The sequence below is a fragment of the Thunnus thynnus genome, chromosome 13 (genome assembly GCF_963924715.1).
Source record: "Thunnus thynnus chromosome 13, fThuThy2.1, whole genome shotgun sequence".
In the NCBI taxonomy this organism is placed as follows: domain Eukaryota; kingdom Metazoa; phylum Chordata; class Actinopteri; order Scombriformes; family Scombridae; genus Thunnus; species Thunnus thynnus.
In genome coordinates, this window is record NC_089529.1 from 25,648,234 (window position 1) to 25,675,761 (window position 27,528).

Here is a 27,528-nt window from a genome sequence, read left to right on the forward strand (position 1 = left end):
TGACTTAAATTCAGGTGGCCAGAAGCACTACTCCAATGACTGCTAACGTTGCTTTGTATCTATTTTCATTCATCTCTTAATGACCTTGGCCTCTGTTTAACGTCTTAAAAACTGGAATGTTGTACATTTAGTGCCTTTTACATTTCATCAGCTAACTTGAACATCTGCTCAAAAATAGAAAAGATAAGATTCATTTATTTTCCTTTTATTGTATGTATTTTTTTATACACATAATATCGCCTCTGTATCCACTTGTTCAAATTTTATATAAAACCTATTCCTGGCCAATTATCTATTTGTTTGTTGTTTTTTATTATTATATTCTCACCTAATCCTTATTACTGGATGAACTGCTTTTTTCAAGGTTTAAGGAATTTTAATATATTACTCATTTATATTCACATGCCATTAAACTGGAGGCATCACATTACATAATTCGCTCCCTCTGAGCAACCATACTAATAACTCAATACTTTTAAAGGTGCATTGTGTAGAATTTAACAGCAAGTATGTTTTAATTATTGTATAATCACCTGAAAATAAGAATTGTTGTGTTTTCGTTACCTTAGAATGAGCCCTTTATGATATCTACATAGGGCGTGGGTCCTCTTCCACAGAACCCGCCATGTTGCACCGCCATGTTTCTACAGTAGCCCAAAATGGACAAACCAAACACTTGCTCTAGAGAGGGCCATTCGCGTTTTTCTTTAGTTTCGCAGCCTCTGTAGGTTCCCTTACACACTTGGAAGAGGAGGGCGAGGGGAGGGGTATTCAGTTTGTTGTAATCTGTAACCTCACAGCAGATGCAGCTAAATCCAACACACTGCACCTTTAATAGTATTTTAACAGTGGATCACATGAGTAAGTATATATAGAAGGGGTATCTGGTAGTAGATTTAACCAACATAAAACTATGACCTGACTGTTCCCTTCAGTCCTAAAGAGCTTTCTTGGGTATTTTCTTCTAATAAACTTTCAGTCATTCAAGTTTGCTTTGATGCTCAGAAACCCATCTATAAAAACTGTTGCTACCTGCCTAGCTGCAGTGTGTGCCTTTAAAAAATTAGCATAAGTAGTAACTGGTTTCTCTGGAGGATAATTAACTGGTGATTGGAAAAAAAAGTGTTTTTAAATGTGCAACCAGATTTTCCAAACATCATTTATCAGTTGTCTTTGAGAGAAAATACATGAGACGCTCACATTGGGGCTAGCTACTCACCCAGCATGAAACAACAGACTAGCTAGCAACTAGCTGATGAACATAGTGGAGCATTTAGCAGTTAAACAGCCAGATATTTCCCCCAGGGGTTAGAGGAGAAAAATGTAAAATATGACTTAAATTCAGGTGGCCAGAAGCACTACTCCAATGACTGCTAACGTTGCTTTGTGTCTGTTGGATGTGTAAATGGGAATCTGTTTGCTAACAAGTTCACCATATCAAACTTGTTTCTGCTGCCCCCAAGTGGCCAAAAAAAAAAAAAATCAGTTAAAGCTGATAATTTTGGACATTTTTGCCTTTACTGAACAGTAAACAAGTGTGTTTCTTTGTTTATTTAAGTTATATACAGATAAGCAATGCAACAGATGTAATGTATACAGAGTACATGTATACAGGGTGTCCACCTGAAGATAATTTGCAGTCCCCATCCGTGGTAAATATATAAATTAAAACAGCCAAATGAGTTGATAAAAACAGAACCAAGATAAAAACAACAGGACAGATAAACCAGACTGTGTATATGCATGTGTCTATGTGTGTATGTACTGTATATGACTGTATCAAACTGGTGAAGTTGCTATTACAGTACATGGTACGAGCTGTAGACCATCAAGTCTCATGGCCAACCAGACTGTTTTACAGCACTGGAGTGTGTATATGTGTGTCACCTAAGTGTTTGTGGGTGTCTTTGTGGCCCCTCAGTGGATGCTAGTAGTCCAGAAATAGCAAGTAAGTGCACTTTAAGTGATGTTTTGTTTGTGTGAATACCTACTTATGACTGTTAATACACTAACAGGCTACTACATGGTACAATCTTTCCAAAACATGTCTTAGATGATGTGTGCTCACCTCTGTCTTTGTACCGCAGCCAACAATGAACTGATTTACTCACAAGTATCCTGTGTGTATCCAAAGTCTGATATATCTTGTTCCTTTGTGCCGTAGACCTCCGTTTGTCCTTAAAAAAACTATTTTAATATGTCAGTGAACCACACTGTTTTACTAGGTGACATGTTCCTTCACCACGAAGATTACCACCACATTAGTTTGTTTAGAAACGGCTCCAAAGATTAAAAACAGCGATTACGTTTTCAGTCTTCAGAGAGTAGTTCTGTGTAAGGCAGGCAACGCTGAGTATGTGAGGGAACGCAGTTCTGCTTACAGAGCTTCACTAGCTTGTTGAGCTGTATATCACAACCTGTTGACCTTGTACTTCAGTTTTTTGAGAAGTTTACAATGTAAAGTCTAGAACAATTTAAGAGATTGTGACCTGCTGTGGTAAGAGGTTTGAGTACTTATTAGTATTTTATTTATTCTGTATTTTTTGTGCTGAATCTATTGAGATTTAAACATAATTATATAGGAGGTTTGTCCAGCCACAGGGAGAGCATTGGTTACCATGGTGATCTACTCTTTATAAAAGTGAGTCAGCTTCATTGTACAGAAAAAAACTTGATTTAAACCCAAAGATAGCCAGCGAACCTACATAATATCACACATAATGGTCACATAATAGAGACTAGAAAATAGAATAATAAATAGAATAGAAGTCATCACTTTTCTTTATTTTTGACATTTTATAGACTAAATAAATAATTGAAAAAGTAACTGACATATTAATAAGTAATGAAAATAATCATTAGCTGCAGTCAATATTGAAAATAATGATTAGTTGCAGACATACGCTGTTATAATTTCATTTCTTTATCTCTGCTATAATGTCATCCAGACTATTAATACCAGCAAATTTATGAATCTGATGTTGATTTCATTTCTACATTTGCACAGTTATACAACTGTATACAAAGTTGTAGTTAGTATAGGTAATGAGGCAATTTACTGATAACAAAGTCAGCTGCATAATTAAAAAAAATGCTGCATTATCTGAGTCTGAGCAGGAGGAGGCAGCGTTGCTCTAACTGAACATTTAACAGTAAGAACAGAACAATCAGTCACTGGTAACATCCCTTTTCATTTCCTTCACTGAATTACTGATTAATGTGTTGGAATAACATCCCACTGATCTCACCGAGTCCCTCCAGGAAACAAAAATATGGAAAATAAACTCCTCCCGGCCATCAGTGATGGTTACGCTAAGCTGCATGGAAAGGGAAACAAAAACTCTGGGAATCCCGGTAAATAAAAGGGGAGAATCCCCCAGGGAGAGTGTGCATCATGTGGTGTGGTTTATTAGTAATTTGAAGCTGTAGGTGTGTGTGTGTGTGTGTGTGTGTGTGTGTGTGTGTCTGAGAGAGAGAGGTGAACACATGACACCCCTGGTAAAGCATAATGAAGGATGAAAGGATGGTGAATGTGAAACCAAACCTGCTACGAATGTCTGACAAGCGACCAGGTAAGGCTAAATCTTATATGTTTATCTTAATATTTACATCAATTTGCACATACATTTCAGCAGTGGTGGAAAGTAATTAAGTACATTTACTCAAGTACTGTACTGAGATACACATTTCAGGTACTTGTTCTTTAAGTATTTCCATTTTACATCATTCTTAATACTTCCACTCCACTTAATTTCAGAGAGAGATACTGTACATTATAGTGTTACTTTTTAAGATTTAATATTCAAAACAATTTCAAACATTATAGATTAAACAACCTAACTGTAAACTGTATAAAGTAAAGGATCAAAACTCATTCTTGAGCTTGGAAATGGTAATTTGATAAAACAACTCAAGGTCCACACTGTCTTCATCAGCAGATGGTGTTTGCTCAGTTGTCATGGCGATGAATCTGTTTAATAGCTGCTATCATTGCATCCATTGTACTTGCAGGACTTTTCATCTGTATTGTTTTTAAGGTTAAGCATAAAAATTAATTACTAACATTGGAAATAGCTTTTAACTGCAGCTTTCAACCATATTAGACCGTCTTCATCAGCAGATGGTGACCATCCTCTGCATCTTCTTCGTATGTCTGTTTTGTCAAAGTATATAAAGCAGCTAAAATTAGCTTCATCACCTCAACCGTGACTTAAACATAATAACTTTTAGTTTTGATACTTTAAATTCTGTCGGTAATACTTTTACTAATTGTTACTACTTAATTAAAATATCAAAATACATCTCCCAGCACTGGTTGCAAACATATCTGTACATTATTGTCAACCAGCCAGAGAAGGAATAAGTATTTTTACTGTAGTATTGCCACTTTCACTTAAGTATGAACTGAGGTACTGAAAACTTCCTCCGCCAGTGTATGTCAGTTGCGAGCAGTTGTCGAGAGTAACAAAATACATTTACAAATACAATTTTGAGGTACTTACTACCTCATGCTACTTTCAGTTTCTGAGGCAAACTTACTGTGCAGAGAAGATTTTGCATAAAATACATAGTATCTACTTATAAAATATGATGCATTTTAGAGATTTAACTACCCAAACGATATATGAAGTAGTTAAAATGAGCTCCAACTCAACCAGCAACAAAATTAAAATACTACTGACACATTATTGCATCAATAATAATAATAAATAATATAATAGTATATACTACATACAGTATATAATAAAACATACATTTTGTAATTTGAGGTTTAGTGTGTTTTTTCTGTGAAATGTAAAGCTTCAGGTCGGATATGTTGACCATATTCCATATTACCTCTTTTACTCTTCAATAAATGTCAGATATTAGCAAGCTAACGTTAGCTTTGTCAGTTGGTTCATTCAGCTAGTTAACACAACAGCTCTACCTGGGGTTAGCAGCTGTAAATATTTAGAAACAGCTAATATCGTAAGAACTAGTTTGTGTGGTGAAACTGGTTTTAATTTAGCGATGTGTAAATCTCCACTTAGTAAACTTGTTGTAACCAGGCTAAATTTGAGTTTATGAACAGCTGGTGTAACCGGCTCCTGGACATTTATTGGTATTTTACATTGTATGTTTGTACTACTTTTATGTAAAGATCCCCTTCAGACGAGTTTTAAGATGTATATTAAATACTCTACTTTGAATAATAATTTCTGTCTGATACAGTTTTTCCACAAAAAAAGTAGAATTATCTCGTTAAAAAACCTTGAAATGGCATCTCCTCCTTCTCCCTCATTAAAAATTCCGGATGCTATGAATATGCAAATGTCTTTCATTTCAGAAGTTTTCCTGCTGGACACAAGATGTCTCCAAATTAAATGAAAAGTCAACTCTTAGTATTTGTGCATTGGAGGCTTCAAGTTTCCACATCACACTTGTGTAAGTTGAATATTGGACCAGGATTGGCTTATAAAATATTTGTGATGTCACAAATAATGCTCATAGGCCCGCTCCTTAAAATCTGATTTTTAATTAGCACAGAGAAAATGTCTACTTTCAGCAGATGAACGTAAAAACAGTCTTCCAGTGTCAAACTCTGCACATACATCATTCTGCACATCCAGGATGAAAAACACATTTTTGAGTGGAGGGGGGAGGACCTAAATATGTCTTCCACCAATAGTTTGAAACACATTTGTTCCTTATTGTCAACTCACAGTATTCCTCCTGCTTTAAATGTACCTACAGTCTACCACTGTGAGTCACTGAACAGCTCCACTGAAGCAGTCAGAGGTTCAGTGCCTTGCTCAAAAGCACTTAACCAGTTTTCACAGAAGAAGAAAGTGTTACTCACTCACTTTCCCAGCTGGTCGAGACATTCAGACAGTCGTACAGTCATTTAAAGCGAACTTGTCTGTATGTGCAAACTGGTCTTACTCACTATAAGTAGAGCGTTGTTTGTTTACAGTATGGCGAACCAGAAATAAGCCACATGACAAGTCAGACTTACTCCCACAGTCTCAAAAAGGATGTGTGATTTTTCAACACACCCACACAACTCTGATGGATGGACTTTTTTTTTTTTTTTTTGAATTCCATCAATAACTGCTGCTGACTTTTCTCTCTGGGTGGGGATATGGAGCATCAAAAATGCTCTCTCTTTTAAACATTTGTCCCTAAAAGGTTGTTTTGACAAACTTCTAAAAAAAAAAAAAAAGTCAGATGTAACCTTTGAACTTTTAGCTTTGTGGTAAAACATTAAAATGCCTCAAATTCCAAACGGAGATTGGTGTGTGAGAACATCCAAACTATTTCTAAAGAAATCATCCAATGTTAGGATTAATAGGGGGTATTTTTGGAGGGGAATAGGGGGAGTTGTGGGGGTTGTCTCCTTGAAGTGAAGCATAAAACTGGACTTCCCAACCCCCTTATAAGGCATTTCCCTGAGAACAGTGGGAGGGGGGAAGAGGCCGAGCGATGCAGGATATTCTCACAGGATGTGATGGCTGGACGGCAGCCGGAGTCGTGCAATGTGGAGGGAAGAGTCAGCTGAGAGAAGCTTTAGATTTTCGGTGCTGGTTTGGTTACTATCGATCAGTGAGTGGGTGGGTGCGCGTGCTGAGGATGTGAAATCAACATGGTCAGGACACACTGCAAGGATTAGTCATCAGCTGAAAGTGAGGTAAATGTTAAGCTCTCTTTAAAAAGTCTTCAAGCATGATGATGTTGTTGTTGCATGGTTTGGTTTTTGGAAGCCTTGGTGGTTGCTTGATGACTTGGACTCTCTTGTGGGAGCAGATGCTGCTTGTTAGAATCTGTGTACATGATTACAAACAGTGGTGGAAGAAGTAATCATTACTAATATACAACACGGAAATGTAAGAAAAACTCAATTACAAGTAAAACTATTGCTTTTAAACTCATGCTTAAGTAAAACTACAGAAGTATTATCATCAAAATGTACCGAAAGTATCAAAAATTCTGCAGAAAATTGTCCTGTTTGACTGATAAATTATTACATATGACATTATTAGGTTGTTATAACTGATGCATCGATGTGTAAGTAGTATTTTACTGTTGTAGTTGCTGGAGTTGGAGCTAGTTTTAACTTTTTTATATACAGTTAGGTAGTTTAGTCCAGTGGTTCCCAAGCTAAAGGGGTCAAAGGGTCACAAGATGAAGTTCTGCTACACAAATATGTGTATATAATTTTTGACTTTTCTCTGATCTTTGCTTTTTTGTGTGAAATGTTGGATAGTTTTACCTCTTTCTGCCTCGATGAAATCATGCGAGAACTTTAGACATGTAAAACGTGACAAAGACCCACAGAGAAACTTTTATTTTAAGGGATCACAAACCAAAAATGCTGGAAACCACTGGTTTAACCTTTAATGATGTATTGTATTTTATAAGCTCATTGTATGTTTTTAAAAGAAACCAGAAACTCTTCAAATAAATGTTGTGGAATAAAAACTACAATATTTCCCCCCAGAAAATGAATGACATGAAAGTACAAAGTAGCATGCAAAGTTCAAATACCTCCAAATTATACTTAAGTAAAGCTCTTGAATAAATATCTCTTAATCGAAGTCCATGTCTTGCTTCATGGCGACTGATTAAAGGCCAAAGTGTTTTATCAGATTATAAATGTTTTGATGTGTTCTGTAGAATGATTTGTGCAATAAACCTTTTGTATTCGCCTTTGTAAATCATGTCACAGCTTCTTGATCTGCCTTCAGTTGCACATTAATTGCAGCTGGGTGGCTGATTTTCAAGATGCTTATTGAACAAAGATGAGTTTTACACATCTATTTGTTGATTGCCAACAAATCCAAATAGTTTTCAGCGGCACTACATGAATGTTTCTGTGAATAATGCAGCTACAAGTGCTCTTCAGCTGCTTAAAGTCGGCATTTACTCACAAACATCACAAGAGCCACTTTGATGAATATATTATTTGTGACACTAAGATGACAAGCAGACACGTTTTCTTATGTAACATCTCTCACAAATAGCATTTCTAATTTAAAACCCTGTCTGGGTTTTTTTTTTTTTTGGCTATCTGCAAACCCTTATGGTAGTGCTTTTGTTTCACCTAAATTTCCACATATTTATCATCCCCATGGGTACTTACCATTACTCTGATACCAATTACTCCCACATTGTCTACCCTACAAGGTTACATGTTGTTATGTTTTGTTCTGGGGAACGTATCAGGAAATATTTTGGCAAGTTTCCGTAGACTAATGAGCTACAGCACTTCACAGCATCTCGTAAAAGATGACTCACCAAGGCTGGCAGAAAATCTTTATTTTTTCTGTTTCAAAACAATAACCTACAGTTACAGAATTGATAACGTCTAGTCAGACCTGATGGAAACCCTTCAGCTGCGTTTGCTTAGTCATTCTTTCTCAGGACTACCAGCTCTTCAGCTAAATACGATGTGTAGTAGTTCTGTACAAAGGAGAAATGTCAAATGTGCATATAGCAAAAAGCCCCTTTTGTATTTCAGGGCATAAATAGCACTGTCATAGGTCCGCATGTCACATAGTAGGTAGGCCTACTTCCCTCTTCCTTCCCTTTTCGAGTCATATCACCTCCAGCATGCTTCCTGCATTCATGTATTTCTTACTTGTGTGATCTGGACTCTCCCTGTGCTGCAGCACCATGGCCGCCTTCCAGCTGCTTTTCCCGCTGTTGGTCAGCTGTGTGGCGGCATCCGCACGTCCTCCCCGCCATCTCCCTTCATGCCAAGTTGTAAGTAAAACCTGATAAACACAGGCACACACTTTGACATCTAAACTCTGACTTTATTCCCGTTTTATGACATCTTCTCAGCACATTCCTCACGTTTCTGTTTAAATAAATAGAGAATGCGCACAAGTTTTTTCATCTGTTGTTAGTTTATTTTTATGGGTCGCCCATGGCAACTGAGATGAGGTATCTAATCCATCAGGTGCTTGAAGTATTTTCAGATCTTCGATGGGCAGATGGTTTATTTGAAAGCTTTTGATCTGCATAGGTCTGGTTTATTAGTTTTAGCTCTTGAACTGGGCTGCCAGCAGACTCTCAGACTTTAGAGGAACATTATTTGGCTTTACTAGAAGAGTTTTTGTACAACACTGCAGACGTCACATGCCAGTTAAACCTGTCCTGTATACTACTGTGACATCTTTTCCTTGGAGTGTTTGGTGAATCATGTTTTACTTTTGGCTACGTTATTCCTGCAAACTGCGTACAGTAGCTCTAACTGTGTAACAAACTGGAAATACCTCACGTCTTGCGTGCCAGAGGATTTTCTTTCCAAGGAAAGACCAGTGAATATGCATAAAAGCTTTCAAGAATTGACTATAGTTTAGTTTAGTACTGTGTGGTACACAACATTCACAGCTGAACTCTTGCATAGACTGACACATGGAAGATGAATAGAAGATGAGAACATCAGCATGAGAGACTTGGATTCAAGTCATCTTTTTTCTTTTTAAATAGCTAGATACTGAAACTAAAGGTGCTTCACTTTTAGTGTATGTGGTAGTTATTGTTTCTATAAATATCCAAACATCAATAGGGGTTTCACTGGGAAAATCTGTACAGTATAGAAACCTGATCACATGTTTGTATGTAATTAGGAAATTTGATCAACTGTGCATGTGTACACTGTTCATAATGTATTTCTGTGTATAAATACTGCTGATCCATGTATTATAAGTGAATATATGCCACAATATACTACAAAAGACAAGCAAAGATCACATCTCAAGAATTGTACACATATTTATTTGCAGGATTTTACACAAATTTAAGGATAGATTCTTTTTTTTTTCAGTCTTTTTAAAATGCTCACATGCCCGTATGAACTGTACATTGGCAGAGCTACTGGTCGCTTTAATTATTCCTCTTCTCTATACGGATCTGTTTGCAGCTCGACTTCAGTGTAAGAGATGGGAAGTATTTTATGCCTTTATTACAGAACTGAAAGGAGAGAAATGTCAGGAAATGGAGGGTAAGAGAGAGAGAGAAGGAGAATGACGTGCAACAAAACTTCTACACCGGACTTGAACCAAGGATGTTCAGTTCATGGTCAGCGCTGTAAACCTCAGCTGGGCCAAAGAGAGTGCCACAAGATTTATTTCACCCTATTTTTCCTACTAAACCTTGAATAATCTTTCACCACATAAAATCTGAGGCAACATTTACAGTAATTGTCTAACCTCTTTGCCTGATGAAGGGATGGAATTGTTTGAACTATTTCTAAACATAATAAAGAAAAGTTTTTTTCAAATGGCGTATTTTACAGTGTTATGAGCACCTGAACAGAAAGACGCACATTTACGATGTTTCTAATTTATATTTTTCAAAAGTATAAAAACTGAAGACCACAGTTTGTGGTTGCTAATAGTGACACAACACACCGTTCAGCACACAAGTTTCTCAGGCGTACATCAGTCAGAAATAGTGACTGTTAGAGCAACTGATAAGAAAGATTTAGAAAGGTTCCATGAAAAATAAACAAAGGGGTGTTTTTTGGGTTGGTTTTTTTTTAAAGTTTGGGCAACGTTTTATGTCCAGTATGTAGAAGAACAGTACACTGACTGATAACGCTTTAAATGTATATAAGTGCATGCGAGTATTATATTAAAATAGGCTTTTAATTGTCAAAATAGCTTGGGTTTTTTTTGGTTCCCATCAACTAGTTTCATTTGTTACAGCATTAAAATGACTAAATGTGATGTGAACCACCTCACACATGCATCAGATCATCCTTATTATGAATACACTTTGTTAAAAATATTCTCCGGGCTTGATAAAAGATACAAGATAATTTGCCTTCTAGTGAAACTTAAATTACTCAAGTAGTGTGTTTGTTTATGGTCGGCGTGTAAGCAACGAGGAATGCCACTTTCAACATACCACAAATATGCCAAGAAGCTAAATGTACTCGGCCTAAGAGAGAAAACAGAGAAGGAGACAGTTTTATGAGCTGTTTTTGGACAGGGGGGTCTTGGCCATATGGTTTCAATTATAAACTACACTCAATAACTGAAATATTTTAATCTATTAATGGAAAAAGAATGAAAAGTTGATGAAAACTGTGGGCTAGTAACAAAAGTGGATTTTCTTCAAACTGAAATTATTTACTTTTAAAAGTTGTCACGTTTTGGTTGAAGTAGCTGAGAATGAGAGCTATATCATTGGTTATTAAGTTTTTATTAAATTCAAACAGAAAAGGCTGTTGTAAATTAGAACAACAGGCTCCCCATAAACATCAGAGGACTGTCTTTCTGCCGAGAACATGCTGTAGATACACTGACTCATAAATCAACCCTCCACGTACACTCTCAACATTTGGTCTGTATTGTGTCACGGTCAGGCAATCTGGCAGCATGCCGACATAATCAGACTTGTGTTTGTCTTTGTTCGCAGGTCCAGATGGATGTGTTCTGCAGCGATCTGAGCCTTAGAAGTGCACCAGTCAACCTTCCTCATAACGTCCAAATGCTGGACCTTTCACGTAACCAGGTGCAAAATCTCACCCAGGAAACTCTAGCATACCATACCGGCTTCCACCATCTGAACCTTCACTCAAACAGGATTCACTTCATCCAGCCTGGGCTCTTCAGAGACATGACTGATCTTAAAGTCTTAGATCTGTCCAGGAATCATTTAAATGTTTTCGCTCTCTCCAAAACCAACATTGGGCCTCTTACAGCTGTAGAGTCTCTGGATCTTTCAAGCAATGGGCTATACACAGGGATGTCGGACTATTTCCTAGCTTATTCTCCGTCACTAACAAACCTTTCTCTGAACAGCAATAGCATCACCAAAATAGCACAAAATAGTTTCCTTGGATCCTTGTCCTTGAGAAAAATCAGCCTCCACAATAATGTCATTTTGGAGATTGAAGATGGAGCTTTTGACTCCTTGGATCATCTGACTGAACTCGATTTGTCCAAAAACTCAATCACATGCATCACAGACTTCAACCTCTATAATTTAACAGTGCTTAATCTCAGCAAGAACAGCATGGAGTTTTTCCAAAGCAGAAGTTCAGATGTTTTGTATAAACTTCTCTATCTTGATCTGAGTCAAAACAAAATGCCTGCCTTTCCTCTTCTTCCAAGTAGGAACATTCTTGAATATCTGGACGTTTCACGAAACCAACTCCAGAGCGTCAATGTTACAGGAAGTAATTCAACAATTTTTTTGAATAACCTGAAATACCTGGACATGAGTTACAACCAACTCAAAAGCATACCATATACCTTTTTTTGCTTTATGGGATCTCTCGAGGTCCTGAATGTGAGCAATAACTGTATTGGCTCGTTTTCCATCCCTTACATAGACATTCTACGGACAGTGAGGGTTATCAATCTCAGCTATAATTCCCTGCAGAGCCTGACATTTGGGGAAAACACTCTGCAATCACTGGAAGAGCTCATCTTACAAGGAAACGACCTCACCACCCTGGACCATCAAACATTTCTAAGACTTCCAAGTATCAAATACCTGCAGCTCCAGCAGAACAATATAAAAATCTGCGCCTCAGAGAAGAAGCCATCACTGACAGACCACAACCACCAGGATCCTTCAGGTTGTGTCTCCTTTTCTTCTATTCCAAGCTTGCAGTTCTTGTACCTTTCTGAAAACAATCTGGAGACTCTGCCTGCGAATGCATTTGCAAACACACCTCTGAGGTTACTGGACTTGTCCCTGAACCCGGGCTTAGACATGGATAAAGACTCCCTCATTGGTCTCGAGCGTTCCCTGGTTCACCTACTCCTGAGTGAAAACAACATTTCCAAACTGAACGTAGACCTATCCTTGCTGAGGAGTCTCAAACATGTAAACCTGTCCACCAACCAGTTGACAACTCTGCCTGTGTGGAACAAAGAGTCCTCCATTGAGTCACTAAACCTGCAAAACAACCATCTGGTCACTCTGGAGTACAACACCATGTTTGCTTTGAAGCGTTCACTAAGAACCCTCTACATGGGCTCCAATCCTCTGAGCTGCTGCAAAAACCTTGGCACCCTTAACTTAGTTCAGCACTCTACTGTTGTCGTTCCCGACATTGAGACTGTGACCTGTGTTCACGAGGAGAATTCAGAGCGAGTCAACATAGAGGAGGTGACCCAGGAAATGTGTCATAACCAAGGAAAGCCAAACTATATTATTGTTGCTGTAGTGACAGTGTTTGCTGTAAGCATCATGGTGGGACTACTGGCTAAATGTTGCCATGCAAGGAAACGAAAGTGCAACCGAAGCTTCAGCGCATAATGTGAATAAACTGTGTACATTCAGCTCCATGAAGGACTTTATATTTGAAATTTTTCCAATTTCTTTTCACAAGAAGGTTGGTGGTTTTAATCAGAGACAATAAAAAAACATGAATGTAGTGTCTGTGATTGCGCGCAACAATTTCTGAATGGACAATCTGAAGCCATGATTTGGGTTTACCACTGCCATCTTTGTTCATAGAGTAAATAAATCCAGATTGGTGAAGCTGAGATGGGACAATCAAGAAGCTACAACAGCTGACTGATAGGCTGAGATGCCTGTTTATCAAGCAAACATGTGATGTAATGTCTCCTAAATGAAATAGTGACTCTGGAGAAGAAGTAAACTCAAAGTTTGGACTTTTTGAAGTCCTTGTTTCTTGCAGTTAGCATCTACTGGTCATTTGAGGAATTGCAACTTTAGATCCTTATGGCTAAAGCAGTGGTTTCCTGCTTGGTTTTGATATCAACCCATGTTATTATATGAATGTAAAAGGAAAGAACCACACTAAAACACATCAACGCCATTGACCATTTTCTCCTACAGGGTTCTCAACAGACCAGACAGAAAAGCAGCCTAAAAAATATGTCTGTCATTTTGGGAAATATACTTATTCCCTTTCTTGCTGAGAGTTAGATGAGAAATAGTGGTATCAATCTTCTTGTCTTACTCTCAGCATTACTCTTCAGCATATTGATTTATATTCCTTTACAGATTGAATGAAGCGTTCTTGAAAATGTAGATAAATTAGTGACTGAAACAGAGAAAGATAAAACAGACTGATGGAGAGTTTCAACAATGGTCAGATGTCTTTACTCAGTGAAGTTCAGTGTAAGATTATCTGAGAGTGGAATTTTTCTTAAAGCTAAGAATAAAGAACACCACACTACAAAAATGTCAAGAAACAAAATGCTCTTTATTCTTGGATGATGAAGTCTGATTAGATTAAGGAGGTCATCTGGGATGACTGCAGATGATCCAAAAGAGTTTTATTTTAAAGCAATCAAAGCCGTCCCTTTATTCTTTATGTAGTTTGCACTTTACATTTCCTCTTGTTTAAGTGATTGTTTCTTGTTCTGTGTATGTTAACACTAAGAAATGAATAATGCTACAATTACAAGCATATAATTTATTATTTTTTTACTATAAAAATTAAGCTGGACGTTTTAAACAATATGTTTTTCTGTATTGATCCCAGGCCTGTGGTTCTCCCTCTTGACACAATATGTCGATTAATTTGACAAGAAAATGTTTCAATACCCTTTTCAGGATGAAGTCGAAAGCTGGACAAAGCACTGACATTAATAACTGTGACACTCTAATATAGTAGTACTATATACAGTATGTACTGTATATATTTTAAATAAATAAATATGAAATCCAGCGCTGTATTGTAGTTGGCTACACTGGGATCCACAATTTCAGATGATGTTAGTGTGCTTAATCCTAAAACCAAATTATGTCAAACTGATGACCTTTCTAATCCTGTGACTTAATTTTGTAAACAATGTAAACAATATTTTGAACCAAATGAAGGCCATTTGCTACATTTATACACTGTGTGAGAAAAATTATTGTTGTGAAACATGTAAACCTCTGAACACTGTATCCACACCAGCACATTTTCAGTTACCTCACTCGTCATTACTCAGCTAATACCTTAAAGATGCATTTCACTCTGTACTTACTCAGAATATTTGGCGGTTTGGGCAGGTTTGACTTTGGTTTGGCACACATTTTGGTAACATTACCCTATGTGGTGTTTCCTTACTGAGAGTTAGATGAGAAGCGTGGTATTGATCTTCACATCTAACTCTCAGAGAGAAAGCAAATAAGCACAATTCCCAATATGTCGATTTTTAATAATTACTGTCGGAGCATAATGAACACAGTCTGCAAAGGATTTAAGGGGCTTTATGAAGAAACTCATGACATGATATTAAACTGAATGTAATTTTCTGTTTGTCTCTGGACTATTATTGAACAAAATTTGTATCTTGGTCTCATAAATAACAGTCTCATGTTTATCATACAATATAATTTAATTCTGTTTTGCAAGAAATGCCATGACAGATACAGGATGAATATTCATTGCTGCATACTGATTATTGATACACAGCATAGGATATTCTTTGAACATATTTACAGATTTTGCCTTTACAATGCTTGTCCCAAACAAACATGTCAGTGGTTGAAGTCCACATACAAAGTTTAAGAAATAGAAATGTTGTAATTAAGGGAATGCAAACCTGATATATCTTAAGGGATTGTCCACCTTTCCATATTATTAGTACAACTGGTAGCCAGGGTGCAAATGTGCCGTTGGATGGTGAAAATGTGTTCTAAAACAAACTCAAACAATCAAAGTCACATTTTCCTGTAATTGCAATTCAGATTGGTTTGTTCTGAATTTCAGTTCAATAATGTTCTTTAACTCAAAATATAAAATAATTAGATTCATGGTCAGTCGAGTCTGTCTAGATTGGGATGAATTTGATGTTTTTTAAGCTTAAAAAAAGAGTTTGTAGCACTGAAATGTAACGGCAAATAGTTATGAAGTTGTGGTCATTTCCAATCCAAATACAGTTTTAAGAAAGGTTTTCTATGCTAGTCTAGTCTAGTCTGCACCTATTTTGATAAATGAGGTCATCTTTTAATAAAAAAAATGCCAAAAGTTCTCTGGTTCTAGTTTCTCAAAAGTGAATATTTATTAAGTTTTTTTAGTCTTTAGTGATTGTAAACAGGTGTTGGATGATTAGTCGGCTTTTGTAGATTTCGCCTTGGACGACTCACTAATCACTGTCTCAAGATTGATCAATGATGAAAATGATTGTTTGTTCCAATCCTAAATTAGGTGATACGACAATCAAAGATGATCTTCAATGAACTGAGTGGTAGATTAATTCGGAACTATTCCTGGTACTATATAAGTCAAGCTTACCACCATTAAGTTGCTCTCCAACAGTCAGTCGAGAGGTGAAATCCAGTGATGTTATATGATACTCATGTTTATGAGTTATGATGTTTCACTTGAACCAGGTGAATGGTAATTATATTTATATAACTTGTCCTATCTGTTATAATGTGAGCCTAACACTGCAGGTAAAGCTACTTATCCAGGCTGACCTCCGTTATTTGCATTTACACCAGCTTAGCCATCATACAGTACAGTTGCACGTCATTTAATATAATAATCACTGACCAATAACCATCCACATGCAAACAGCTGAAATAGTCATGGTATAATAATGCAGCATAATGCGGGCTGAAAAGATGGGATGTTTTTATTGAGCCTGGCAGCTTTAAAGGGTCAAGGCCCCGAAAACCTCTAACAAAAAACAATCTGGCCACTAAAATGAAATAATAATAAATATGCAGGACTGTTGGAAAAATATGATGTCATATATCATCTGACCAGTTTTTTGGATGGTTCCACTTACATTGTATTATTGTTTGCTTGTGTTGCCAGTACTGTCAATCAAATCTGATCAAACCTCACCAACAAAGTCCGAATCAAGCAGAATATGAGATTTTGACTGTTAAACTTTAGATAACTTTACTTATTTTGATTGTTACTTATTCAGTCGTAAACATATAAAGATAAATACAAAGTTTTCAGGGGCTTTAAAGCTTTTGTTTCATACTTGCATATAAAACTGTTCACAGCAAGGTCTGTGAAGCCACCAGGATACGCAGAGAGCACACTGTTACATTTGATGAGACTCTTCTACCCAGAGCTTTTAATTTAAGAGTGTTTTCTTTTGTACCTCAGTTCTCTTTCCTCTTGTGTTTATGTTTGGATTAAGGCTTTAAGACTGAGAAAGCACTGTTCAGCATGAGAAGCTTTATCTCATCTGTCTAATGAAAGCCTTTTACCCTCAGTGAGTCAGACCCTCCATCCTCTCAGGAGAGAGAAACACACAGTTACTGAGGCAAATTTAATGTTCAGGGTGGTACAGGAAGTTGTCAATGCACCATCCTGTTTTACGTCAAAGGGGAAACAGCCTCTTTATCACTGTCAAGACAGAAATGAGAATCACATACTCAAAATATTCTGTCAGAAACGGGATTTTGTCTTGATAAGGAAGCACTGCATTAGTTTAAACACTATTTTGTAGCGTGAGTAATGTCAACATGTGACTGAGTGTTTGTGTTTAAATACAGCCCTAAATCACACTGTGAACCTGTTTAAACACTGTGAAGTGTTTAAAGAAGAAGATGCTGTTTAACTTCAAGAAGCTCCTCCATGCTGTGAAGCACGTATTTTTGTTAATATTCAGTTTGGGCTGGGATGAAATCCATAAATAAATACATAAACAATATTTTTTCCCCGAACAACACTTTGAAACACCTTTACAAGAGGGCTATTTTAGTAAAAAAAAGACATTAACCATGTGGAACCAGCTCATAAACTGTAGTCTTTCTGTTGGATTTACAATTAAGAATTTGCTTATTTACATATTTCTCTGTAGAGTCACAGGAAACCCCAGAGGTAATCTACATCCGTTTCTAGTATCTGATGCGGATTCCTACATCTGATAAATACAATCAAATGTCTAGACTGTGTTTATGATAATTATGTTTGCTCACTGCCTTAATTGACAGTTGCAACCTTTCTACTGTGTGCTTCCCAGTTACATAACCGTTGAGCTAAACTTCAAGTCCAAATGAAATGAAATTGCCTTTTTGGTGGAGCCCCCAACCTTTACATTAATTTGTTTATATACCATTCCACTATCCACTTACATAGCTGGAGTCCTTATTTAAATACAGCGAGTCAAATCTTTACATAAAGTGATAACATGGTGTTCTGTCATAGTCAGAACAGACGGTCACACTGAGCCTGATTGCATCCTGCTACACAACACAAGAGCCACAGACTTTGAACAACAACCTACATTAGCTTTCCTGCTAAAGTCTCCTTCTTATCTAACTTACAAACATGAACAGATGTCTTGGCCTGTACCTCAGCTTGTTGAACGAGCCACCAAACAAACATTCACTGGGGAAAAGTACACTTCCAATGTCAGTAGCAGCACTAGATAGCTAATTAGCTGCTCAGTTGCAGCGCAGTAAACAGCATGTAAACTTAACTGAAAATGTAATTTCATTCTGGTCAGATGCTGGTTTGGTCATTTCTACCATCATCCCATAACCTTAAAGGGGACATAACGTGCTTTTTCTGGTTATTTATATACTGTTATGATGTTGGATGTCGATTTTAAACATGGTCAAAGTTCCAAAACTTGAGGTGAATGTATATAAAAATGGTCCCTGCAAGTCAAAAGCCAGGGCTTCAACCTTCTCTGAACACTTAGTTTGCAATGTTTTTACCTAACTTGCCGACAAGCTGACGCCGGCTCAATGTGCATGTCCATAAACAGCATTCGTTCCAGCCTTTGTTGCTAGGGTTGTCCACTCTCATATTTCAGATCAGATTTGGGCTCAAACATGCACAGATGTATTTGAAAAATTGACATTTTATGTAAGTGAAAACTTTATTTATATAGCACCTTTTTAAACACAATAACGAGAAAAAGTAGTGAAATCCTACCACTATAGTTTGTTGCACGGTTTGCTGACGTAGCCTCCCAGTGTCTGCCGAGGAGCAGCTTCCGAGAACTGACCAATCAGAACAGAGGAGGAACGGGAGGAAGGGCTTAAAGAGACTAAAACAGCCTGTTTCTGACAGAGGCTGTACCCTACAGTTATTATTGTAGCCGTGACGATTAAGGCCGTAACTTAGCAGTTTTATTGCCCTAAACTTATAATACAATTTAACCATAGGTAGATAAAGAAACACCCACATGGGTAGTTTTGGAAGGTGATGACAAACCAAAAACATTATTCATCCTCTGAGGACCATGAATTTCCTCTGTAAATGGTGACAGTAGTTGTTGGGATATGTTAAGGACGAAAGTGAAAAACAAACAATTGCCTAAACTCTAATGTATCTTTTTTTTTTTTTACTATGTGTTCCCTGGCAACCGGCTAGCAATACTAATACTACTAGACAACAGTAGTTAAAAATGAGGTCAACGCGAACACTCTGAAACTTCTTCCTTTATTTATTTAGCTCCAGGAAAGTGATGTACTGGGAGATTAAATGAGACTACAACACAGCAACTTCGTTTATTTTTCTGGCCCGGTATCACCTCTCTGGGGCAAAGTAAAAAATAGACAGTAGTGGAAGCTTCTCTTCCTTGGGGAGAGGTGGGGTCATGATCGTTCAGCCTCTGAAAGGATACTGTGTTCCTCCCAAATCTAAGAAATCTACATGTATTCAGCCAATTATAGCTTTACTCCATTAAGACCTAAAGACAAAACAAAGCTCTGGCAGCCGCCTACCAGTCCTCGTAGCTATACCACCCTGCCGAGAGGCATCATTTCCTTTCAAAGACTTTTCCTGTTCTCCTTTTGTAAAATTCCACCACTTTTTTTTTCTTGTTTATGAGATGAGCAGAGATACTGTAGAATCAGAGGGGGCCTACAGGAAGTGTTTGCGGTTCCTTAAGTGGAAGCAGACCCCAGTCACTTGTCCTCCTCCCTGTGACTGGGCATTGAGTCATAATTGAACATTAACCTATCGTTGGTTTAGTCTTGCTGATATCAATAAACTCCTTTATAAGAGGAGCAGTGCAGTTCACTTAGTCACAGGAGAAGAATTAACTAATTTAGCAATAGTTTATTTCAGGGAAAGTTAGGGGAAATTGAAAACATAGCTCATCCCATACTGTCTGAACATCTGTAAACAAGAAAGAAAAACTTAGCAACAAAGTTCCCTCAAGGCGAAGGTCCGTCATGAATCCCAAGTATCTGGAAATTCACATTTATCATTGTTGTCAGGTGAAAACATTACTTTGCAATTTGGTATAATATTGTTTTAAATCACAGAAATGACAGAGAATGGCAAGCACAGATTGGAGATCAACATTTAAGTAGCTCATAAATGTTGATATGCTAACATACTGTCAGATGTGAGGTGAGGAGTGCACAGGCGTAACACCGATTCCTAACTGGACGCGATGCAAACAAGCGAGCGAACATCAGATTATTTCAGTTTTTCTCAATAAGATGTCTTAACCTTCTCTATGTGTCAACGAACAGGCTGAGTGACGTGTCGCTTGTTTGAAAAACCGTTCACCCGGGCTCTATTTTTGCGAAGTTTCGTGAACCTAACCGTATTTTCATTGGTAAAAATCAACACTGATGTCTTCAACGTTTCTGTTTCCTCTCCAGTCAGCAGTCAACATGGACAAAGAGAAAGTAAGAGTTAAGATAAATCCACTTTTTAATCCCAAAAGATGAAAAAACACACTTTGAGCTCTCCTCCCACCACTAAATGGCTCCAGATCAGAGCAGAATCCAGTGTGACTCCGGGTGTTATTCCTCCAGAAGCTCCGGCCCCCCAGCTCTCTCCTCCAGAGCTCCCTGGCGCTCTGTCAGCAAGCAGCGGCTCCGTCCCTCCGCTCCAACCGGCCCTCCACACACACTCACACTCAGCGCTGCGACATCGCTTGTGGTATATCTGGACCATTTTCCGCGCCTCATGGGCTACAGTTCGCTTGCTCGCTGTGTGTAAGAAAGAGGTGTAACACTAAAGTAAAAAAAAAAAAAAAATTAAATAGGAATAATTAAAATAAAAGTAACATTTAAAATGCAATTTTAATGACTTGTGCTCCATGTATGCAAGGAGTGAATATATTGTATTGTCGATCGATCCAGCAGATGTATGATATGAAGTCCTGGGTTTAGATTTCTGGTTTCTGAAACCTCCTCCCGATACCTCCTACATTGTGTTTTCAACTTTGAAGAAATGCACTTCACAAGGTGTCATATTTACATGTTATGTCTTATGGAGAGCTGCTGCCACCGTGGCTAAGCTAACATTACCCTCTGTTGTCGTGGTAGTGCGTCTCTGTGTCTCTCTCTCCACTCTTTCCCTCATTCTTTCTCTTTCAACCCAACCGGTCAACACAGTCGGCCACCCACCTAGAGCCCGGTTCTGCTCAAGGTTTCTTCCCGTTAAAGGGGAGTTTTTTTCTTGCCGCTGTTGCCAAGTGCTTTCTCATGGGGGAATGTTGGGTCTCTGTAAATTAAAGAGTACGGTCTAGACCTGCTCTATGTAAAAAGTGTCTTGACGTAACTTCTGTTGTGATTTAGCGCTATATAAATAAAGTTGACTTGACTTGGGCCGTAGGTTTGCTGCTTGTTGAACCACAATGTCTTGATTTCTATTTATACACTTTACAAAATGTGATGTATGGATGTGGAGGCACCTCTGACGGAGCTGCGAAAAGGTAATGAATGAATGAGATAATGAGTAATTAATTACATTTTCTAGTAACGTGCCTTACACGAGGAAGGAGGAAGATGTATTTTTCTCTGAGGGAGCTAGGCTAACAGTGCCCACCTGCTTCCAGTCTTTGTGCTAAGCTAGGCTAAACACACTCTGATGACAGTGTTCTACATACGTATCACTTACTTGTATCACGTCACTGGCATGGCTTAAAAAGGGAAATATATGTTGTTTGTTGTCAAAAATGTCTTACGGTTTAAGGTTTGTGCTGGAAGAATTTATGACTTCAGTATTTGAAGAATCCTGGCTATGGCCCTGTTTACAGTGTGTGGGTGGATTATCAAGAGAAAAATGCTGTGTTATGCTCAAAAAGGAGTTGTTTGTATGATGTGTTGTCTGACCTCATTGGGGAAAAAGGTAGGGATGTGATATTGTTTAAATATGGGGGTAATGGCATACACTCTCAGACAGTTTCTCCTGAAAGACATTCATGGTGTTAACATAAAAAGAACAAAAACATAAATTATTGGCCAGCACCCAATCACAGCGTGAAGAGAGGTTTTGGTTAAGTTAGGTGTCAGATAGATGTGGAGGGAACGGGTTTCTGAAGCTATCTGATGATCCAACAAGCAGTTCTATAAATACATCAGCCTTAACAGGGACGCTGTCTGGAAAGAAATGTTGTTGCTTTCAAAGGAATTAAATTCAACTCACCTCCATTGTTCTGTGGAGGAAGCAGAAATCTCAGAGATAGATACCACAAAACCTGAGCAACTAAAATCCAAACCATCTGCATGTCTAGATACCACCAGAGCTAAGTGAGAAAATGTGTTTTTGGTCATTCGGTTATCAGTTAGAGAAACTGTGAGAAACTTTAACAATCCCGTTGAACTGCTGATCAAACTCACGTCATCCTCTCGCCTTGAGCATAATCGTAGCCTCAAATCTATCAAATAAAGTTTTCAGCATGTGCATGGACAATAAAATGGGAATGTTGGCATGATATGATGTTTATCTCCACAGCCATGCGCTCAAAATCCAGTCCTGCTCATAAAACAAACAACCCGACTCCAAACTGAATCAACCTGGACTTTCAACACAATGTTCTTGGAAAGACCTCAAAGCAAGTAGACTAAATATGCCCTTTATTTTTTTATTTTTTGCAGAAAGAGCAGGATGTATGACTCCATTGTCCTGAGTGTGTGTCCTGTTTGCATATTGTCTGCTGCCCTCTTCAATGTTTCAACACAGACTTAAGGCACAACAGCTGTTTAGCGGTAACAACTTGAGATACAATGACAGAAAGTTTGATGTAGAATACACGCACAGTTTGAAGAAGTGGTACAGAATGGCTCTAAAGGAAGGCCTAGACAATTACGACTGCTGGTTAGTGTTTATTTGCCACAAGCAGGTCATATCTCCAATGAGGCTAACAAACTGAACCAGGATGAATCTGTTTTATAACTGATGAGATCAGACTAATTCAGGCCTGGTTCAAGAACTGACTTGGAAACAGAAAACAAGCACTGATCAATTTATAATGAAAACAGAGCTTTGAATAAAATATTACATCAAAAATGAAGAGAATCACAGTAATTAACTAAGTTAAATAACTTTTTTTTTTAGCATGTTGTAGACTTCAGCGCAGGGAACTGAGGGGCTGCATAAAGGGCCAGTATAAGGTAAGTTTTAGTTTATCGAACTGTAAATCATGCAGAGATATCCCAGTAGAGCCCTGGACTATAAATACAGACCTGGAAATGTGTATAATATGTCCCCTTTAAGTATGTAATAAGTGCATCCCATATCAAAATGTGATACACTTTACATGTTTTTATGTTCACAGTGCAGCAGTAAAAAGAAACCTTCAGGGAGGAACTTAGGAGAAAACTATGTTAGTATAGTATGACAGACTGACTGTAACACTGATTCAGCCTGAGGTGAAGCTAAGCCTTAAAATAAACCTGACTGTAACCACACTAAATGGATATGTTTGCATATTAACTTAAGTGATTTAACCACCATTATGAAACAGAATATTCTGAAAATAAACCTGACTTGCTGAAATAAGTCTGGTTTAACTGGTAATCTGGTTTAAATAAACACCCCTCTACATGTGATGGTGGTTTTAAAGTAAAATCAAAAGAATGAAGAAACTGTTTTTCTTGGAGTAACTTACTCTTATATTGTTATACTTGCTAAATATCATCTCATCTCTGATATCTCAATGGTATCAGTGAATTCATATGACTGGAAAGAAAATTAACACAAGTACGTCACATCTGACCTTTCCCATGGTCCTTGGTGATAAATCGGGATCGTACGCTCTCGTGTGGGAGCACTGGGATTACTGCAGATGAATAATAGGATGCTGTCTGTTCTCAGCTTTCGCTAGCCTCGCTGCGAGAGAGCGAGGCACAGCCAATCACACACAAACACACACACACACACATCCATCTCCACTGCAATACTCGCAAAGACTTTCCTTGACCTAAAACAGATGGAGATAAAGCTGACTCATTATCACTCACAAAATGATATTAGCATTGTCTGGTATGACTTACAAATGCAGCAAATTCCTTTTTTTTTAAAGGAAAACTACAGTTTATCACAACTTAGGGTTGGAGATTTCTCTTTGTAGCTTAGGCCTTTGGTTCCATCAGTTACGGTACCGTTCATATTGGATCTTGGAACTCTGCTAAAAATAGGGCCAATGGGGCCAAGAAACACAAGCAGTCAGGCGATAAAACAAGCCGACAGTTTAGTCAGATTAGCTACTTGAGGAAAAACTGAAAGTGAGCTCACCTGTACTGTTGCTAATAATCCCTCATTGCACAGGAAAACCATGACAAAGAGGGAGACACAATGTTTTCAAAAGTGAAAGAAAGTAATTTATTAAGCAAACTTAAATTAATCAAATACATAACAAAACTACAAAAGAAGTAGTAGTGTCAGTAGTGTAGGGTGCACATGAGAGGGAAGATGGCGTTTGCGTGTTGTGCAGGGTTCCTGCAGGGAAGGAGACTTTATTGACTATTGATACCAGGCCAAAGTGTTCCCAGTAAACCCAGTAAGATTACCCAGCTGTGGACCAAAAACAAGCAGAGTTAATTAGAAGAGCACTTCCTGACCAGGCAACAGCAGGGGTTGCCACACAAGTCAAGGCTGAAGCAGGAGGAAAACGGCACTGGATGTTTACAACAGACTATTTGGATAATAATTTTGGTTAATCTGAAGGTTTGATCATCAGGTTGAACAAACTGATGAACTGATCATTCAGTTATTGAGAAATCAGTCTTATTTTTAAGCTGGGTGATCACATCACTGGTCAGATTCACTTCAGTACGTTTGTTCAGCGCAGTCGCTTCAAGCTGTTTTGTTCCATTCAGTAACAAAACCAGGCCTGTACAAACACTGCTTATAAGGCTCAATGGCTGAGAGTTATCACATAATAGTTTGTGTGGCTCTTGTGGTTTTTTAATGTGTTTTTAATGAGGAGTTAACGTCCTGTATATCATGGCTGTGATGACAACAGCGCTGAATAAGTAGCTCCCGAGTGGCCATAGAGATCTGTTAATGCCGGCTTAAATTATCAGTGACTGAATGAAAGCACCTGAACTGAAACTGCTCAGGTCTAACGAAGACGCTTTTCTCAGCTGACACAATCATAAAAATTCGTCAGAGTTTAAGGTTGTGGTTTTATATGAAACCGAAATGACTCAGAGAACTCCAATTTCATACAGATCACAATAAAGGACCCATTGAAGCTCTTAAAAACCCTGTGAAGCATCCTGCATGAGTACGTGATAGTAATAAGTATATTTTTCTAAAGGTTTTATTTGAAAAGTCTGTTTTGTTGAGTAATGGCTACTCTTTAACCTATACTGCCTCATGAGGAGCCAGTGTCTGAAGAACATGTGAGCTTTCCAAGTAGGACTGAACGACTCACCCTGACTAAAGGGCAAAAAGAAATGAAATCAAGTAAACTCAAGCTCAAGGAATGCAGCTCTGGCCCCCATGATAAATGACAGACATGTTGGAGGAAACTCTAACCCAACCCTTCACACACAATACTTTCCTACAAGGTCCAACGGACTGTAACTGTTGACAACAATGGAGACAGACCACCAAACACACACAGTCTCCTCTTTCTATGAAGAGTTTCAGTAACACATTAAATATGTGCAAGTGAACGACAGCTGGATTTGTTTGGTTTTTGAGGATGTTTCACCATTTTTCCAAAAGATTTCATCAGCTCCACTGATCTGTTGAGAGTATAAATGAATAATCTCTGGCGTAAATATATCCTGCGTGTGTGAGGATCTTTGGCACGCTGAATGCCTAACACGTCACATTGTATTTTCACACCTTTCATTACTTGTGTTAGGACATGAATGAAAAATAAGATACAGCAGTCAACAACAATAGCCAATGCGACAATATGCTATTCGAGTTAATCCCACACACACCATCCTGCTGCCAGAAATACTCACCAGAGCACCACATGTGTATTAATCCGCGGCTGAAAATAGTCCCCAACAAATGCACAGTTTACTTCTGTTTGAGTAACGTTTACTAAAAAGTTCCAAGCAGCTTATTATTAGACCTTTTAAAAAAACATGGAACAATATATTTTTGACCTTAGATGTTATATGGACAGTATTTACAAGACAAAACCTGGTTTTAGCTGCAGCTATTAATCGATTAATTGATTAGTTGCCAACTATTTAAATTAATTGCCAAGTATTTTTGATAATCAATTAATCGTTTTGAGTCATTCTTAATTCTGTTTTGAGTCAGTAAACTGAATATCTTTGGGTTGTGGACGTCACCTTGCGCTTTGGGAAACAGTGATCGACATTTTTCACCATTTTCTGACATTTTATGGTCCAAACAGCTAATTGATTGATCTAGAAAATAATCAACAGATTATGAATGAGAATTATGAAAATAATTGTTAGTTACAGCCCTACTCCTGTATGACATGAATGTTGCACAAATCCTGGATAAGTCGTCATTTTGACATGTGTTTGATGGGACTAGATGAAACATTCAGAGACGAATCATCCGTCATCTGGGGACGATGAATCTCGGTATCAAATTTTAAAAATCCTTCCTAAAACACAGCAGCGATATATTTGTTCCTTGCAGTTTTTCTCAGTCAGGTGAGTCAGCAGGACAGGGTAAACTGTGTTATCCGGAGGGATTTTGGCATCATAATCCAAGCGGGGGTGCAGGGTGGAGGGACGGTAAGTCAGCATGCGCCTAAACAGAGCCACATGTCTTCAGGTTGAGGCCAGCCAATCAGACTCTGCAGGCTGGATCTGAGCCCCCCAGGAGCCCACTGGATCACTTTCAACATGAGGTGGAAAAGCACCAGCGTGGAGCAAGAATCTGCCAGGGAGTATGCATTAAGGCTTTTTTTTTTTACACGTGTACAGAGCCAAAAGAAAAAACCTCTCAGCACCACGGCATAGTGTCCAATAAACATGAAGTCTGGCTCAGTTGGTCATTATAATGCAGTAAATATGTTTTTATATTTGCCAACAGCAACCACCATAAATTCCATAAATGTTTTTTTGGCTGCTTGAACAGATTTCAGTCCAAGTGTAAGTAGATATATAACACAATAAAACCTGATGTGCGTGTTTGAAAAGTCTGAAAATGTTCAGGTTCAGTGCAACTCCGCTTTGCATCAACTACATAGTCAAACATTAAAACCATGTCATGTGTATTATAACTGATTAGGAGGGATTAACTAGTAATTTGTACATTTCTAGTCTCATCTAGATGATTCCCTAAATAACACCTGACGTGTATGACGTGTAAACAGTCGTATTAGCAGTTACAGCAGAGAGTAACCAACAGAAAACTACAGTACAGTACACTGCTGGTGATTGACCTGGTTTGATTTTACTGATGATGATTCCACATGCTGTTTAAAAAAAAAAAAAAATCTGGTGATT

The 27,528-nt window shown here is 37.9% G+C and overlaps 1 protein-coding gene across 1 annotated transcript; it reads left to right on the forward strand.

The window, feature by feature from the left end:
- Positions 1–6,431: 6,431 nt before the first annotated feature.
- lrrc32 (leucine rich repeat containing 32) lies at positions 6,432–15,222 on the forward strand. The gene is made up of 3 exons (XM_067608808.1): positions 6,432–6,667; positions 8,649–8,742; positions 11,410–15,222. The coding sequence occupies exons 1-3, from the start codon at positions 6,516–6,518 to the stop codon at positions 13,261–13,263; spliced, it is 2,100 nt and encodes a 699-aa protein (XP_067464909.1). The 5' UTR covers positions 6,432–6,515; the 3' UTR covers positions 13,264–15,222.
- Positions 15,223–27,528: the final 12,306 nt, after the last annotated feature.